This window comes from Notolabrus celidotus, chromosome 10 (genome assembly GCF_009762535.1).
Source record: "Notolabrus celidotus isolate fNotCel1 chromosome 10, fNotCel1.pri, whole genome shotgun sequence".
NCBI classification, from domain to species: domain Eukaryota; kingdom Metazoa; phylum Chordata; class Actinopteri; order Labriformes; family Labridae; genus Notolabrus; species Notolabrus celidotus.
Window position 1 is genome coordinate 32,237,205 of NC_048281.1, and position 19,622 is coordinate 32,256,826.

General features: G+C 42.2%; 2 protein-coding genes across 2 annotated transcripts; one reads left to right on the forward strand and one right to left on the reverse strand.

Moving 5' to 3' along the window:
- Window positions 1-859: 859 nt before the first annotated feature.
- il17d (interleukin 17d) lies at window positions 860-4,545 on the forward strand. Its single transcript, XM_034694003.1, has 2 exons — window positions 860-1,687; window positions 3,481-4,545. The coding sequence occupies exons 1-2, from the start codon at window positions 1,365-1,367 to the stop codon at window positions 3,806-3,808; spliced, it is 651 nt and encodes a 216-aa protein (XP_034549894.1). The 5' UTR covers window positions 860-1,364; the 3' UTR covers window positions 3,809-4,545.
- Window positions 3,109-10,116, reverse strand: eef1akmt1 (EEF1A lysine methyltransferase 1). The gene is made up of 5 exons (XM_034694002.1): window positions 9,992-10,116; window positions 7,813-7,961; window positions 7,567-7,649; window positions 7,159-7,448; window positions 3,109-5,009 (listed from the first exon to the last, which is right to left on the reverse strand). Exons 2-5 carry the CDS (start codon window positions 7,957-7,959, stop codon window positions 4,876-4,878), a joined length of 654 nt encoding a protein of 217 aa, XP_034549893.1. The 5' UTR covers window positions 7,960-7,961; window positions 9,992-10,116; the 3' UTR covers window positions 3,109-4,875.
- Between the last annotated feature and the right edge of the window lie 9,506 nt (window positions 10,117-19,622).

A 19,622-nucleotide genomic window follows, 5' to 3' on the forward strand; every position in this document is an offset into this window, starting at 1 on the left:
TTTAGAGGAGGGGGAATGTGTTTAATCAGGTTTTCACTGACTTTGTATCTGTGTTACATAATTTAAAGCTTCTCTGCCACATTAATCTCAATGACATGACTTAGTAGTCCTAAAATCATGCATTAAGTTTTAAAGAAGGATTTATTTGGGCTTGTTTAAAGTTGTAGCTACAATGTTACAATGTTACAATGTGATTAACAGACGCTTTTATCCAAAGCGACGTACATACGAGAACAAGAACAACACAAGCAAAGATCTAGACAAGAGGAAACAAGATCAGTACGAGTAACAAAGTGCTTCAAGTCCATTTGGGTGCAGGTACCGCCAAGCAGTGTAAAGGCAATGCACAAAAGTAAGTAAGGAATTTCTTTTTTCTTTTTTTGTTATAATAATAAAATAAGGAACATCTACAATGAAGCAACCAAACAATTTAAGACCTTCCATTATCATCATCAACAATTAACATCACCACAATAATGACCAAAGTACCAAGTGCTGGGTCACTCCAGACTTGAACACAGATTCCCAGAGTAGAGCAGGACAGTGTGAGTCAACTGTAGCTGGAAGACATGATCTGCCACTGGGGACAACAGTGGAGAACAGTCTAGCTAAGTGCATAGTGCTTCCTAAAGAGCTGGGTCTTTAGCTGTCTTTTGAAAGTAGAGAGGGACTCTGCAGATCGAATGGAGTTGGCTGTGAGTTAGCTCACACCAGAGGAGACTCCAGAGGTTTGTGAATCTGGATCCAGTTTATCTCTGACAGGATCCAGCATCAGAGCGCGCACAGCCAATCCAAGTCTGGACTTCCCACTCTGCTGTCATGCACGCTGCGCGCTCTTATCACAGAGGTTTAAGAGGGAACTGTATCTGTCACTGCCTCAGCTTGATTCAGACCTGATACAGACCTGATTCAGACCCGCTCCTGGTGCTGCTGCGTCCTGCGCGCACAAACGTTCCCAGCAGACTTTACGCGCACGTCACGGAGGAAAAGCAGCAGGGAAATACTCGTGGTGGTATTTCTCGGTTCAAAGGGAACACAGCAGGTGTTTTAGACTCCCACCTGGATAATACTTTTAAATGTGATGTGATTATTCCTCCTGGAGACGCCGTGGGTTCATTGTGCCAGAATGTTTCCGCAGTGTGTTTGGCGGCGCGCCTGTGCCTCGGTGTCCGCGCCAGGACTGTGGACTGTTTGCTTGCAGCTGATTTTCCTCCTCCTCCAAGGCTTCACTGGATTTTAACAGAGGAAAGTTATCTTCAAGCTGAGAGAGGAGGTTTCTCTTTAAGGAAGGTCATCTTTAAGAGAGAGGAGGGAGAGAACTCAGAGTGGATCTTTCTCACTGGACTCATTGAGGCGCATGTGCCATGGGTGCCATGGTGCCACACCGCCTCCGCGTCCTGCTGCTCCTCCTGCACCTGGTCCTGCTCCTGCTGGGCTGGACTGTCGGGGCTGTGCGGGTACGGAAGAAAGCCACCAGGACCCGGTCCTGCTTGGACCTGCCGGAAGAGATCCTGGAGCAGATGTTCGGGAGGCTTTCAGTGGGAGTGATGAGCGCTTTTCATCACGCGCTGCAGCTGGAGCCGCAGGATAAACTCAACCTCACGTGCCCGACCACCGCGAGGTCCCCAAACAGCAGCAAGACCCGCCTCCCTGTGAACCTGCTCAGCGTCTCCCCCTGGGCCTACAGGTGAGCGCAGGTGCAATGATCCTATCCTCTGAGTCTGGATCTGAAGCTTTGTTTGAATAGATTGGTTTGAGTGTGTTCACTTTTAAGTGTTTAAATATGAAGAGAGGACTTTTTTTTTCTAGAGGGGAGTCAGCCTTAATAATGGGAAATGTAGTTCAGTTTTAATTTGTAGTTTTTAGTTTCAAATCTTCTGCAAATCTTCCACTTTAACACTTTTAGCTTATATTTCAACCCATACCTTTCACCCATGAATTTAAAGCCACTATGAGGAGTTTTTGACTAGCTGAGAAACAGACTAAAACTGATACTGATGCCTCTTTATGACCCTCAAAAGCAAACAAGACCATCTACAACAACACTGATACCTTCTCTGTTGTCATTTTAAATGCCTAAACCCGTTCTGAGGGGGTAGGTGTCAGAACAGATGATTCACATCTCACTCTAGAAACACCCTTTTTGGGCTGTTTTCATGGCAAGTAATCACATTGTGTGATAAATCTAAATGTTAAAAGACAACAGGATGAGGTCATTGTCTGAAGACACTCATTTTGCATTTACAGGAGAAGAGATAAGAGGTATCACTTTGTCCACAAGGGGGCGCCAGAATCAATACAAACCAGAAGTTCCTCACAGCAGCTTTAAAGATGATAATGTTTAGTATGTTTCTAACATTCAGAAGTTTTAATTATTACATCTCTAGCAACAAATGAAGGACAGACTCTTTAACCAACAAGTCCTATAACACAAATAGCAGCACCTGACAAAGGTCTAAATCAGGGGTTCCCAAACTCTGAAATAAAACTAATTTTCATTAGTTTTCTGCCTTTCTTTGTTGCCAGATGACTCCTGAGGTTATGGTTAGTTAACAGTTAATTAACAAAAGCATCAGTAGCAGCAGGTTCATTCATAACAGCACAGGAAACACAGCAAAGTGCATGCAGGCTGATTTTCTGCAGGCCAGCTAAATGAATTATGAAGCAACATTTAATCACTGAGAAGGACAGTTGGGGTCACGGGTCTTTGGCAACTGTATTTTGGGGTCATGGTTTGAAAAGTTTGGGAACCCCTGGTCTACATGATCATGATAATTTACTTCACATAAGGTGGAGATAAGTTGTACCACATGGCATTTTTTTAGTGAGTTATTCTCTGAAAATTAAGAATAAAATATCTTGATTTTTGGGTATATTGCTCAGAAAATCCAAAAAACACACCTCTGAAAACACATGGAGATTTAAACTTGAGGCAACACAAACTTAGCACCATTTTACTTCATATACTTTACTGTAAAAGTGCAAATGTTTGTATGCTTGCATGAAATATCACACTAAGACGATGAAGAGTTAAAGCAGAAATACACTGAGCCTCAACTGTATCACAGATTCAGTAAAATCTCATTGTAGTGTGATAAGACAGGAAAGTGATGCAAATGATTTACTTTATTTAAATGAATTCAAAATGATATATTCATAACTTTCTCTTTGACATCAGTTTAAGTCTTCTCTGTGACCTTTAGTACTTCTCTCCTGGCTCAAAATGCTCCTCCTGTCCTCTCTGATTTGAGGCAACACGTTGACATTTTCATCAGGAGCGTCAGAAACAGAGGACATTATCCACCTCAGTGGTCAAAACTGTGTGACAGCTGAAGAAATAATGAAATATATCCTGAGTTTGCTTAAAAAAGACCTGTAGTCACTGAAGGCAGCAACCACCTCGAATAATTGATTCTTGTTCTGCAGGAAAAAAAGGAGGAACAAACATCTGTTGATTTCTTTCCTTTATTTCATTCCCAGGCTCTCCTACAACCCGTCCAGGTACCCCCGCTACATCCCTGAAGCGTACTGTCTGTGTAAAGGCTGCCTGATGGGACCCTACGGTGAGGAGAGCGAGCAGTACCGCAGCACTCCGGTCTACGCTCCCTCCGTCATCCTGAAGAGGACCGGCTCCTGCCTCGGAGGACGACACTCCTACACGGAGATCTACGTCTCCATCGCGGTGGGATGCACGTGTGTGCCGCTGCTGGAGAAGGAGAGGGACGGACACAAGAGCAACCAGAGCATGGAGAGAGCAGAGAACAAAACAGGACGAAGACGACTCGTTCCTGTGAGGAAGAAAGTCTGATGAGAGCTGACTGTGGAGCTCCAGAGAAGGTATCCTGCACCAGAGACTCATTTGTTGGATTCTGTGTGTTCCCAAAGAAATACAACAACAGAGGAGTTCAGAGCTTCTGCATAAACCTAAAGAAAGACATCCTGACTTCAGAGCACAGCAAACTCAATCTACAACAGACTGACACTCTTAAATGTGGACTAAATAATCTTTTTGAAGGGATAAATAACAAAACAAATAAAGGTAGAATGTGTCCATCTTTCTTTGGTGGACAAACCTTCACACATTAAAGCAACACAGATCAACCAGCTGATTCAAAATCTACCAAATCCATCCAATCCCAAGCCGATCAACACTGCCACCTGCTGGAGAATAAGGTACTCTGTCCTTCTGTTACACCTCCACAGCTTCTTCTCATCACAGGTTTTTATCAACCATGTTTGTACTAGAACACATCACCGCTCCCCGCAAAAAATTATCTCTCATCTCAAAACTCATTTTCAGGAAACAAGAAGTTGTTTCTGAACGGGTCTGGTTGTTCTAAAGAAATCTGATGTGATGAAAGTCATCAGGTTGGATCAAATCTTGAAAAGGGGTTTAAATCAGATAATCCAGTCTTGGTTTGTACCCAAATAAAACCTCCAGTTAGTGTTGGTCAAAGCAGGGAGCAGCTGGATTCAGGAGGAATCGCAGGAGAGTAAACTGTTGAAGCACGACAACACTTATCAAAATAAATCTCTTACATATTGTTTGTTTTTCCTTTTCCTCTTGAGACGTCAGATAAAGCAAAGTAAATTGAGAAAGCTCTGATAGAAAATATTTAAATGAAACCAGATGAAGTCAAGGTATCCTAAACTTTAACTTCCTTGCATGGGTGTTATTCCAAAAACACTGAGTCCTACATTTCCCATGATGCAATGCGATGGCATCTTTTTTTTCCAGTGCTCACATCTTGTCTACGTTGACATCTTCAGCAGAACTTCTGGAGTCAGTCAAATCTGTAGTCTCATGACATCATCGTGACATCATCAGGGAGTCAGGTTTTCCTCCCTCAGGCTCTCAGACGGATGTTCGGGTCCTCAGCAGGAGAGCAGACGGGACGGGTAGTTGACGAAACAGCGAAACTCGTTGGACAAGTTTCTGTTGTGTTTCGGGAGGAAGCTGCACATCTTCAAATCCAGGAGCTCTTTGGCCGCGCTCTCCATGATCGCTCCTTAAGAACAGAGATGGAAATATGATGTTAAACACTGTGGCTCAGTGAAGCAGCAAGTCAGCTGTTAAGACCAAGCGTGCCGGATACGGCCCTGGTGGTGAGGCTTTCAGCAGTGTGACTGCCCCCTGGTGGCTGTCTGCAGTATAGGTCAAAAAATCTGTCTCCCAGTCAAACTTTAAAAAATAAATACACGTGGTACGAATGTTTCTCACATCCGTATGCTGTGGTTATATGTAGTTAGTATTTGACTGTTTTGTGTCCAAGTCCTCTTTTTCCTGAAAAGTTTCTTCTTCGTTAGTTATTAGAGTTTAAAAAACGGGGTTTTACTTCCTGTTTCCTTTGATTCACAGCCGCCGTAGAGTGAAACTTCAAAGGGCACCATAGACTGTAAAAAATATGGACGTAGTATCCGTGACGTCACCCATCTGTTCCTGAGAGCTGTTTTGAAGCAAATCGACGGCAGCAGCCATATTGGTAATGCGGAACTCAACTAGGCAGAGTGTGACGTAGTGTGAGCCTCTTAGCCAATGGCTGTGTGTTCCCGACCGGGAGTCACGTCAGTCATGTCCTTATTTGGGCAAAACTCATAATCTTAATATCTTCTTAACCGTCACGTTAGAAAAAAATTCACCCCCCTCACAGTGAGAGGACATCGAGAAACTAGCTATTCAGACTACACTCATCTTTTGAACCAGGCTGTAAACATGTTTATTAATGCTGCAAAGATCGTCTTTTTCCCATTCATATCTATGTAGTTTCCGGTGTTTCTGCAGCCAGCCTCAAGCGGATTTTCGATGTATTGCAGTTTATATCACTTCCGCATTGGCTTCATCGTTTGAGACCGGAGTTTGCCGCTTGAAGGGCACACAGCATCTTGTGATGTCACGCTGTAGGGCGGAGCTTATTACCAAGGCTTCACAGGCTCTGGCTGCACAATGGCGGCGCCCAGGAGAGGGATTTTTTGGCTTCAGAACTGTACAACGGGAAGAGGCGGAGCAACACTGTCCATTTTTATTTACAGTCTATGGTTAAGACATGAAGTTTATTCACTTAAAGTAGTGAAATTTACTGCAGGACAAAAAATCAAGAAATGCTTCCACAAAGAAGAAAACTGGAAAAATACAAATATAATAATGGGAATAGATGTCTCTTCAAAATATAAAATAATAATAAAAAATACAATTATACATTCTAAATATTTTTATTTGTATTATTAATGATAAAAATAATAGAAGTAATTAGTATTATTATTAATAATGGTAATTATTAATATTATAATTAATAAGGAAAATAATCATTCTTATTCTTCTTATTATAAGTGTTAATTATAATAGCAGTAATTATTATTAAAATTAAAACTACAAATAATTGTTATTATTAAATAATAATAATAATAATAATAATAATAATAATAATAATAATAATAATAATGCATGTTCTTGAAGTGCATCCACCATTATGTTTCTTCAGGTCAATTTTACACTATTTTGGAGAAACATAATAAAAAATCAACATTTATTTTGCAACAAAGGACTTCTAAATAATCTTACTATCTGTTTTATTTACTACACATTACTGAAAATCTGTTTAAATAAACTAAAACATTAAAAGAACATTAAGAAAATGATTCAACATATTCATTGCTTGGCTTCTTTTCTTCAGCCAAACATTTTTTCTTAAAGCTTCTGTGAGGAACTTTTGATTTGTATTGATTTTGGCGCCCCCTGTGGACAAAGTGATACCTCTCATCTCTTGTCCTGTACATGCAAAAGTAGTGTTTTGTACAAAATCATTATCCCGTTGTCTTCCAACAGTCAAATGTATCACACAATGTGATTATTTTCCATGAAAACAGTCAAATAAATGCTGTTTCTAAAGTCAGATATCAATCATCTGGTCTGACACCTGCCCCCTCACAGCGGTTTCAAGCATTAAAATCATCAACAGAGCAGGCATCAGTGTTGTTGCTGATTAAGCCTTTAAGTAAAAACTGAGCAAACTTGAGTTTAAGGATAATATCTCACAAAATGTTATGACTCCAGTCGGTTCAGAACGCCCCTCATCTTTACACTTAATCCTTCAGTTAGTAACTCACAGGATAATAACCAGGCTGAGTCAACTTTAAAGCCCCTCCTCCTCCTCCTCTTACCTGTACACAGCAGCACTTTGCCTTTGCTCAGGTATTTGACAGTCTGGGCCACTTTGCTCAGACACTCCTCGGACAGGTAAGGCGGGTCAGCGAGGACGATGTCAAAGCTCTGAGGATTCACGCCGGCCGGGAGAGACAACGGCTCGTTGTAGTCGTAGAAGATGAACTCGTCTCCGTAGGTGTTGAAGCGGCGGTCGTACTCCAACACGACTGAAGACACTCCATCTGATCCTTCCACGACGCCCTGCTTCAGCTTCTGGTACACGCTGGGAGCGCTCACACACGCTATCCTGAGAGAGAGTGGTGAAAGAGAGTGACTCATAAGCAAAGTCTCTGCATCAATGTTTGTAAGAAATGTGTGTGTGTGTGTGTGTGTGTGTGTGTGTGTGTGTGTGTGTGTGTGCTTACCTTCCTCCCGCTCCAGCTTCTCGTACAACCTCCTCAGCTAACCGACTCGCTGTCTCATCGCTGTACCAGAACTGACTCATCCTCTGGTGGACACACACACACACACACACACACACACACACACACACACACATAAAGACATCACTGATGATGTATACTTCATTCCATCACTTCAAAATGAAAACACATCAGACACAGTGTGACATGTTTCTGTCTCCTGTCATTCACTAAACCCAGAAAACTCACCCAGTCCTCCTCCACGGCTCCCACAGCGAACTGGTCTCCCTGTGTGGTGCTCTGATCCTGACCGGTGCTGGTCTCGTTGTAGAACTCCTGCAGGGCCGCCAGAGTGTGAGCCGACAGAGCGGGGATGTCATCGTCGCTGTCACTCATGGCTGAAGGATGAGAGGAGGACAGGAAGTGGAGGAGGAAATGAGAAACTGACATCTCATACATTAATATATCCCAAAACTGAGCAGTAACAAAAAACTACATCTTATCTTATAATGTGTTATACGTTTTAGAAATCTTAAATTCTTCTTTAAACTGTATTTATTATACTTTTTAAATTGTGCATATTTACACTCCTGTAAGGAACTTTAAGTTCATGTTGATTTTGGCGCCTCCTGTGGACAAAGCAGTAACTCTTCTCTCTCTTATCTTGCCCTTTAAATTCGAAAACATTGTTTTTAACATTAAAACAATGGTGCTCCTTCTACTATTCTCATTCTTACCATCAAAAATCAAACATATCAGGCATTAAGAATCTCTGCTGTGGAAAACGTAAAATAAAAAGCATGCTGTTAATCACAACACCTGACATCTAGTAATTTCAGGCATTAAAATAACAGTTTATGTTTCCTATGCACACCGCTCATTCTCAAGCACAGACTTATTCCTCATAGACGAAACACTCATCTCATCATTAATTTCCACCCAGTATTCACCTAGAACAATCTCAGACCACTCCAAAGTCATTCTGGACTTGCACTTAAGCATGAAACCTCAGGCTTTAAACACAGGAGGCGAAACCCCCTCTTACTTGCAGATGATAATTTTTGTAAGTATGTCTCTGAATCAACGACCCTTTTCTGTGAGATAAACCTAAATAGTGAAACCTCCCCGTCTCTACTGTGTGATACCCTCAAGGCTTATATAAGGGGAAGAAAATAACAGTTTATGCTGATGGTCTTGTTAGCTTTCATAAGTCATAAAGAGGCATCAATATTCAATTCAGTCTGTTTTATTACCATATAAAAACTAATAACAGGAGTGTAGTGGCCATTTGTCATAAAAAACTCAAAGAATAATTAAAGTATCAAACTCAAACTTTCACTAAATTTAATCAAAGGGTCACTGATGCACCGTGGGGATGTGATGTACGCAGGCAAAAGAAGTCTAATGTCCATGCAAAAGTTCAGCGGTTTCCAATGGTTTATTTTTGATGGCAAGAAAGCAAACAAAAGGAACAAAGAAAATCACAGCTCCTGCTGCCTCTTTTGCACTGGTAAAAAACCATAGGCCCACCCAGGTGCATCCCGACCTTCTGCCACCTACCTACCTAAATAACCTCAGGAGCCCACAGTTCCTAATTACCAAAGAAACAAAAACAAACAAAAGAAATACTAAATATACAAAAAATCTAAATATACTAAACAATTGACTAGCAAAAAAAATTACCCCAAAATCTAACTTAAATGAGTTATAAAAAGAAAAGTTTAGATAAATCCAACAACTAATACTACTTATTAATTCCAAACTAAATACAAAAAATAAACAAGTAGCTCCAACAAGGAGCTTTAAGCAACTTATTCACTTTCATGTACTTTTGCTCAGTATTTGTTTGTATTCAGTTGTCAGTGGTGTGTTAATGTTTTATGTCCCATTGAGTTCCATGTACTGAGCTGCATGATTATTTTGCTGTGTTACCAAACCTGAAGTATATTTAATATGATTTTATCTGATTTAATGTAAGATTTAGAAAAATAAGTCAAATTATCACCAAAAATAAAATAGTTGCTACATCAATTTGACCATTTACATGATTTCCACATATTTTTAAACACACCATCCTAAGACAAAATATTCCAACACTTTAATTTAAATGTCTTTTTTAAAAGCTTGTATCGTTTAAAACTCATGAACATACATTAAACACCTCAGAGATGAAGTCTTCAATTTGATTTCGGATTCCACTAATATTTACTTCATATTATTCTTCATTCAGGTAGAAAAATTAGTGTTCATTAAAAAAACATGGGCATGTTAGTATAACTCACTTTGTTTGAACATAAGGTGATATTTGCATAATTTAACTTTAACTTTTATTTAATCCAAAGACCCAGATTATGATTTATTAACCCCCACATGAAGTGAAATATCCAAGGAGTTCACAGGAGGAATACAAAGAGGAACTAAAGCTTACTTGTGTAGTTAGTTGTGATCTGCACTTCACCGCTGCTCTGTTGTGAACATGTGAAAAGTCGCTTGCTGATGACGTCACTTCAGAAAGTACGGCGCCTGCCGATGGACAAAATTATCATTTACGTGCGCTTTTTCTCTTTTTCACTCTCAATCAACCATCAACAGCTTAGTGTCTGTTTTTGTTAGTCGATTATAATTAAAGACATTTATTTTTTTATATTTCCACAGCTGACAACATTTTCTGCAGTATAGTAAAATCAGCCGATACCAAGCAGCCCCGTCCATATATAACCCTGAACTGCAGCTTAATTAATAAATGAATCTAATTTTGCAATTTTGATTTTGTCTTTTCAGTCTGAATCAAAACACATGAGTGGAAACTGAGATGTATTGTGATGCCAAATATATAATTACCTGTCACATTATTATATATTCAGACGGCTTTTATTTTGAAAATCCATTTTAGAATTTAGTGTGGTCACTTTTTGATGTTTTTTAACACTTGTGTATTGATTCGTGTTTTTTGTTGTAATATCGGTTTCAAATAAGCTGCAAACATTACAGTTTTCTACATTTTCAAATTGCTTTTAGTTAGAAAATGTAAAATCTGTGTTTTTACGGTGGGCCTGAAGTGCAAAACACATCGGCAAATCAGAAAACACATCGGTAAATCAGAAAACAATATCCCCCTTTAGTTGCTCTGAGTGTGGTAAAAAGTTTAACTTTAAACGGAATCTGATCCAACACATGTCGATTCACACTGGAGAGAAACCCTTCAGCTGCACTGAGTGTGGTAGAAAGTTCTCTCTGAAAAAGTATCTGACAAGGCACAAGTTGATTCACACGAGAGGAGGACCTGATTGTGGTAATAAAATTTGTCGCAAAGAAGGCCTTAACGAACATTCTGCCTGTCACAAAGTAAAACCATTTTGTTGCTCGGTGTGTGGAGAAACATTTAAATCTAAACCAAGTCTGATCATACACAGGAGAGTAAGGCTCATCTGCTCTGTTTGCAGTAAAGGACTTAAATAACTAGAGGATATTAACAGTCATGTTTGTGACCACTCAGACCTATCAGCTAAAACACAACAGTGAGCTGTAGTTTTGAGTGGTTAACAATTACTGAAGAGACAGAAAGACACAAGATTTAGTTGAATGTCTCTTGATTTAGAAGGAAGTCACAGAGAACCCTTGCGAGTCTGAGAGGAATTTCACCACAGACCCTTTGTTTGATCTTCACACATCCCTCTGGTCTCTGTACGCTCGCTGAGAGAGCTGAGCTCTACGTCTCAGAAACTCAGTCACTAGTTCCTGAGACGGCTAGTGTCGGCCTGTGCATGAAGACTAGATATATGTCCAGACTTTGGTGTGTCCACAGTGCTTTTATTTGTTTACAAACAGGAGTTCTTGTTTCTTTTTAAATCGTGGACATTTTTTAATTTGTTGTCGATATCCCCAAAAATTAGGGTTAGGGTTAGGGTTAGGGTTAAGGTTATCCCAAACCCTAACCTTAACCCTAATAACAACCCTAACCCTAACCCTAATCACAACCCTAACCCTAACCCTAATCGCAACCCTAACCCTAACCCTAACCCTAATCACAACACTAACCCTAATCACAACACTAACCCTAACCCTAACCCTAACCCTAACCCTAATCACAACACTAACCCTAACCCTAACCCTAACCCTAACCCTAATCACAACACTAACCCTAACCCTAACCCTAATCGCAACCCTAACCATAACCCTAACCCTAACCATAACCCTAATCACAACACTAACCCTAATCACAACCCTAACCCTAACCCTAACCCTAATCACAACACTAACCCTAACCCTAACCCTAATCGCAACCCTAACCCTAATCACAACCCTAACCCTAACCCTAACCCTAACCCTAACCCTAATCACAACACTAACCCTAACCCTAACCCTAATCACAACCCTAACCCTAACCCTAACCCTAACCCTAATCACAACACTAACCCTAACCATAACCCTAATCGCAACCCTAACCCTAATCACAACCCTAACCCTAACCCTAACCCTAACCCTAATCACAACACTAACCCTAACCCTAACCCTAATCGCAACCCTAACCCTAATCACAACCCTAACCCTAACCCTAACCCTAACCCTAATCGCAACCCTAACCCAAACCCTAACCCTAACCCTAATCACAACCCTAACCCTAACCCTAACCCTAACCCTAACCCTAATCGTAACCCTACCCTAACCCTAATCACAACCCTTACCCTAACCCTAATCCTAATCGCAACCCTAACCCTAACCCTAACCCTAACCCTAATCGTAACCCTACCCTAACCCTAATCACAACCCTTACCCTAACCCTAATCACATCCCTAACCCTAACCCTAATCACAACCCTAACCCTAACCCTAACCCTAATAACAACCCCAACCCTAATCACAACCCTAACCCTAATCACAACCCTAACCCTAACCCTAATCACAACCCTAACCCTAACCCTAATCACAACCCTTACCCTAACCCTAATCACATCCCTAACCCTAACCCTAATCACAACGCTAACCCTAACCCTAATCACAACCCTTACCGTAACCCTGATCACAACCCTAACCCTAACCCTAACCCTAATCACAACCCTAACCCTAACCCTAATCACAACCCTAACCCTAACCCTAACCCTAATCACAACCCTAACCCTAACCCTAACCCTAACCCTAATAACAACCCTAACCCTAATCACAACCCTAACCCTAGTCGCAACCCCAACCCTAACCCTAATCACAACCCTAACCCTAACCCTAATCAGAACCCTTGCCCTAACCCTAATCACATCCCTAACCCAAACCCTAACCCTAATCACAACCCTAACCCTAACCCTAATCACAACCCTAACCCTAACCCTAACCCTAATGGCAACCCTAACCCTAACCCTAACCCTAACCCTAATCGCAACCCTAACCCTAATCACAACCCTAACCCTAACCCTAATCACAACCCTAACCCTAACCCTAACCCAAACCCTAACCCTAACCCTAATCACAACCCGAACCCGAACCCTAACCCGAACCCTAACCCTAATTACAACCCTAATCACAACCCTTACCCTAACCCTAACCCTAACCCTAATCACAACCCTAACCCTAACCCTAACCCTAATCACAACCCTAACCCTAATCACAACCCTAACCCTAATCACAACCCTAACCCTAACCCTAACCCTAATCACAACCCTAACCCTAATAACAACCCTAACCCTAATCACAACCCTAACCCTGACCCTAACCCTAACCCTAATCACATCCCTAACCCTAACCCTAACCCTAATCGCAACCCTAACCCTAACCCTAACCCTAATCACAACACTAACCCTAACTATAACCCTAACCCTAACCCTAACCCTAACCCTAATCACAACACTAACCCTAACCATAACCCTAACCCTAACCCTAACCCTAACCCTAATCGCAACCCTAACCCTAACCCTAATCACAACCCTAACCCTAACCCTAATCGCAACCCTAACCCGAACCCTAACCCTAATCACAACCCAAACCCTAACCACAACCCTAACCCAAACCCTAAACCTAACCCTAATCACAACCCAAACCCTAATCACAACCCTAACCCTAACCCTAATCACAACCCTAACCCTAACCCTAATCACAACCTTAACCCTAACCCTAACCCTAACCCTAATCACAACCCTAACCCTAACCCTAACCCTAATCACAACCCTAACCCTAACCCTAACCCTAACCCTAACCCTAACCCTTAGGGTTGTGATTAGGGTTAGGGTTAGGGTTGCGATTAGGGTTAGGGTTGCGATTAGGGTTAGGGTTAGGGTTAGGATTAGGGTTAGGTTTAGGGTTAGGGTTAGGATTAGGGTTAGGGTTAGGGTTAGGGTTGCGATTAGGGTTAGGGTTAGGGTTAGGATTAGGGTTAGGGTTAGGGTTAGGGTTAAGATTAGGGTTGCAATTAGGGTTAGGGTTAGGGTTAGGGTTGTGATTAGGATTAGGGTTGTGATTAGGGTTAGGGTTAGGGTTAGGGTTAGGATTAGGGTTGCGGTTAGGGTTAGGGTTAGGGTTAGGATTAGGGTTGTGATTAGGGTTAGGGTTAGGGTTAGGGTTAGGATTAGGGTTGCGATTAGGGTTAGGGTTAGGGTTAGGATTAGGGTTGCGATTAGGGTTAGGGTTAGGGTTAGGATTAGGGTTGCGATTAGGGTTACGGTTAGGGTTGTGATTAGGGTTAGGGTTAGGGTTAGGGTTAGGATTAGGGTTGCGATAAGGGTTAGGGTTAGGATTAGGGTTAGGATTAGGGTTAGGGTTAGGATTAGGGTTGCGATTAGGGTTAGGGTTAGGGTTGTGATTAGGGTTAGGGTTAGGGTTAGGATTAGGGTTAGGGTTAGGATTAGGGTTAGGGTTAGGGTTAGGGTTGTGATTAGGGTTAGGGTTAGGGTTAGGGTTGTGATTAGGGTTAGGGTTAGGGTTAGGGTTAGGGTTAGGATTAGGGTTGCGATTAGGGTTAGGGTTTGGGTTGCGATTAGGGTTAGGGTTAGGGTTAGGGTTAGGATTAGGGTTAGGGTTAGGGTTAGGATTAGGGTTAGGGTTAGGGTTAGGGTTAGGGTTAGGATTAGGGTTAGGGTTAGGATTAGGGTTGCGATTAGGGTTAGGGTTAGGGTTAGGGTTAGGATTAGGGTTAGGGTTAGGATTAGGGTTAGGGTTAGGGTTAGGGTTAGGATTAGGGTTAGGGTTAGGATTAGGGTTAGGGTTGCGATTAGGGTTAGGGTTAGGATTAGGGTTGCGATTAGGGTTAGGGTTAGGATTAGGGTTAGGGTTAGGATTAGGGTTGCGATTAGGGTTAGGGTTAGGGTTGCGATTAGGGTTAGGGTTAGGGTTAGGGTTAGGATTAGGGTTAGGGTTAGGGTTAGGGTTAGGGTTAGGATTAGGGTTAGGGTTAGGGTTAGGGTTAGGGTTAGGATTAGGGTTAGGGTTAGGATTAGGGTTAGGGTTAGGATTAGGGTTAGGGTTAGGGTTAGGGTTAGGGTTAGGATTAGGGTTAGGGTTAGGATTAGGGTTAGGGTTGCGATTAGGGTTAGGGTTAGGATTAGGGTTAGGGTTAGGATTAGGGTTAGGGTTAGGATTAGGGTTAGGGTTAGGATTAGGGTTAGGGTTAGGGTTAGGGTTAGGATTAGGGTTAGGGTTAGGATTAGGGTTAGGGTTGCGATTAGGGTTAGGGTTAGGGTTAGGGTTGTATTTAGGGTTAGGGTTAGGATTAGGGTTAGGGTTAGGGTTAGGGTTAGGGTTGTGATTAGGGTTAGGGTTAGGGTTAGGGTTAGGGTTGGGGTTGTGATTAGGGTTAGGGTTAGGGTTGTGATTAGGGTTAGGGTTAGGGTTAGGGTTATGATTAGGGTTAGGGTTAGGGTTGCGATTAGGGTTAGGGTTAGGGTTGTGATTAGGGTTAGGGTTAGGGTTGTGATTAGGGTTAGGGTTAGGGTTAGGGTTGTGATTAGGGTTAGGGTTAGGGTTGCGATTAGGGTTAGGGTTAGGGCTAGGGTTGTGATTAGGGTTAGGGTTAGGGTTAGGGTTAGGGTTGTGATTAGTGTTAGGGTTAGGGTTGTGATTAGGGTTAGGGTTAGGGTTGCGATTAGGGTTGCGATTAGGGTTGCGATTAGGGTTAGGGTTAGGGTTAGGGTTAGGGTTGTGATTAGGGTTAGGGTTAGGGTTGCGATTAGGGTTGCGATTAGGGTTAGGGTTAGGGTTGTGGTTAGGGTTAGGGTTGCGATTAGGGTTGCGATTAGGGTTAGGGTTGTGATTAGGGTTAGGGTTAGGATTAGGGTTGTGATTAGGGTTAGGGTTAGGGTTGCGATTAGGGTTGCGATTAGGGTTAGGGTTAGGGTTGTGATTAGGGTTAGGGTTAGGGTTGCGATTAGGGTTGCGATTAGGGTTAGGGTTGTGATTAGGGTTAGGGTTAGGATTAGGGTTGTGATTAGGGTTAGGGTTAGGGTTGCGATTAGGGTTAGGGTTGCGATTAGGGTTAGGGTTAGGATTAGGGTTAGGGTTGTGATTAGGGTTAGGGTTATGGTTAGGATTAGGGTTGTTATTAGGGTTAGGGTTGCGATTAGGGTTAGGGTTAGGGTTAGGATTAGGGTTGTGATTAGGGTTAGGGTCGGATTAGGGTTAGGGTTAGGGTTAGGATTAGGGTTGTGATTAGGGTTAGGGTTAGGATTAGGGTTGTGATTAGGGTTAGGGTTAGGGTTGCGGTTAGGGTTAGGGTTAGGGTTAGGGTTGTGATTAGGGTTAGGGTTAGGGTTGCCATTAGGGTTAGGGTTAGGGTTAGGATTAGGGTTGTGATTAGGGTTAGGGTTAGGGTTAGGGTTGTGATTAGGGTTAGGGTTAGGATTAGGTTTGCGATTAGGGTTAGGGTTAGGGTTAGGGTTGTGATTAGGGTTGTGATTAGGGTTAGGGTTAGGGTTAGGGTTAGGGTTAGGGTTAGGGTTGTGATTAGGGTTAGGGTTAGGGTTAGGGTTAGGGTTAGGGTTGCCATTAGGATTAGGGTTAGGGTTAGGATTAGGGTTGTGATTAGGGTTAGGGTTGTGATTAGGGTTGTGATTAGGGTTAGGGTTAGGGTTAGGGTTGTGATTAGGGTTGTGATTAGGGTTAAGGTTAGGGTTAGGGTTGTGATTAGGTTTAGGGTTAGGGTTAGGGTCAGGGTTAGGGTTGTGATTAGGGTTAGGGTTGTGATTAGGGTTAGGGTTAGGGTCAGGGTTAGGGTTGTGATTAGGGTTAGGGTTAGGGTTGTGATTAGGTTTAGGGTTAGGGTTGTGATTAGGGTTAGGGTTAGGGTCAGGGTTAGGGTTGTGATTAGGGTTATGGTTAGGGATGTGATTAGGGTTAGGGTTAGGGTTAGGGTTAGGGTTGTGATTAGGGTGAGGGTTAGGGTTAGGGTTAAGGTTAGGGTTAGGGTTGTGATTAGGGTTAGGGTTAGGGTTAGACATGAATGGGAAAAAGACGATCTTTGCAGCATTAATAAACATGTTTACAGCCTGGTTCAAAAAACGTCTTGGCCCTACGAAGCTAATCTCTCTATCGGCACACACTGTGCGGGGTTCAATTTTTTCTAACGTTACGGTTCAGAAGATATTAAGACTACCAGTTTTGCCCAAATAAGGACATGACTGACTTGACTCCCGGTCGGGAACACATAGCTGTTGGCTAGGAGGTTCACACTTCGCCACACTCTGCCTGGTTGAGTTCAGCATTTCCAATATGGCTGCCGCCGTCGATTGGCTTCAAAACAGCGCTCAGGAACAGATGGGTGACGTCACGGATACTACGTCCATATTTTAAACAGTCTATGCTTCCAACCCTAGCTTTAATGGGCCTGAAATAAAATGTGTTTTCTGCTACACTTTTCTTTTGTTTTGTTATAACTGCAATAAGACAACTAAAACTGTCTCAATCAATAAACAAAAATTCAGAATCCCTTTCTGAAATTTCTTTCCGGCTCCGTTAGATGGGGAACTGTCATATTTTAATAGCATCAAGTTTGAAGCCTACTCTTAAAATGTTTGATGCTCTTTGATCAAAAAGCAGCCACAATCAATAACTTCATTATTCAGGGTTCCCACGCGTCCTGGAAAACCTGGAAAACACCTGGAAAATGGGAGAAAAAGTAAATTGTGCTGGAAAATTATTCCAACATGACTGCGTACGACCTGACAAGGTTAAAAAAAACACATCCCCATTTAAACATCTCCGTTTCTTGACCGCTTATCCCGTTAGGGGTCACGGGGGGCTGGAGCCTATCCCAGCTTGCTTCGGGCGGAAGGCAGGGTACACCCTGGACAGGCTGCCAACCTATCACAGGGCTAACACAGAGAGACAGACAACCATTCACGCACACACTCACACCTACAGGCAATTTAGAGTGATCAATTAACCTGGTGAACATGTTTTTGGACTGTGGGAGGAAGACAGAGTACCCGGAGAGAACCCACGCATGCACGAGGAGAACATGCAAACTCCACACAGGCCGGGGATTTGAACCAGGAACCTTCTAGCTGTGAGGCAACAGCGCTACCCACTGCACCACCGTGCAGCCCTAATTCTGTTCTATTTAGGTCAATTTATCCTCTGATTATTATTATTATTTATTTATTTCAGTAAGGCAGCTTCCTGATTCCTTTGCTGGTTCTTTTGTTTTTTTCTGAGCTAATTTTATATTTTTTGAGAAAAGAGAAAGCTGAGATTAGAGTTGGCCATCATTGTTACTTGGTTGCACTAATAAAGTGCTTTATATCTGTGGTTGCATTATTCTATAATCAATTTTCTATCATTTTGAAGCATGTAAGAGATGATTTTATGGATAGCCATAGACTGCTGGTCTTTCAATGTAGACTTCTACTGAGAGGAACACATTAGACTATTTAGGAACTAAATTTAGACTGTCATACCAGCTTGATCATCACTGAAAACAGTGAAGCATCCTGAGACCATTCATGTGTGGGGTTGCTTTTCAGTCGAGGGAGTGGGCACTCTCACAATCTTGCCTAAAAACACAGCCATGAATAAAGAATGGTACCAGAACGTCCTCCGAGAGCAACTTCTCCCAACCATCCAAGGGCAGTTTGGTGATGAAGAATGCCTTTTCCAGCATGATGGAGCACCTTGCCATAAAGCAAAAGTCATAACAAAATGGCTCGGGGAACAAAACATTAAGATTTTGGGCCCTTGGCCAGGATACTCCCCAGATCTTAATCCCATTGAGAACTTGTGGTCAATCCTCAAGAGGCGGGTGGACAATCAAAAACCCACAAATTCTGACAAACTCCAAGCATTGATTATGCAAGAATGGACTGCCATCAGTCAGGATTTGGTCCAGAAGTTGATTGACAGCATGCCAGGGAGAATTGCAGAGGTCTTGATACTTATGAAATGCTTCTAATTGTATTTCATTATACCATAGAAACATCTGACAAAAACACCTAAAAACCCTGAAGCAGCAGACTTTGTGAAAATGTAATATTTGTGTCATTCTCAAAACTTTTGGCCATGACTGTAGATAAAAGACATTTCAACAGACGGGGTGAATGTAAAATAAAGTTCAGAGGCCAGAAGATTTTATACAATAACTTTATGTACACTTTTACACTTCATTATTAAAACAGCCGTTCTACAATAACCAGGATAGTGCTGTGAACGTGAGGAATCTGTCTCCCACATAATGCTCTGACGAGTGGCTCTGTTCCTTTGGATTTGGTTTGTTATTGCTGTCCAACAGTCTCTGCTTGAATCCAGTGTGTGTCGAAGAGTGATACGGTGGATGTGCTGCTGTAGAAAAATACGACTGAAAATTAATCTTCTGATCCTCAGGAGGCCCGATTCTCCTGATCCCGGGGAGAGGCCCTCGACTCTCAGGAGGGGCCAAACATTATACGACAATCCAAACAGAGCAAAAATACCAAACTGCAAAAAAAGGTCAACACAGAGAAAGTTGCTCCCTCTTCAGCTGAATTCATTAAACTCTTCCTGCTGTCTACAGGCATATAAAAACATTTCAGTCATGTTGCTTTTGTTTCTATGAACATACATTTCTCTTTCTTTCTGATTTGAAAAATTTATATATATGTACATCCTTTA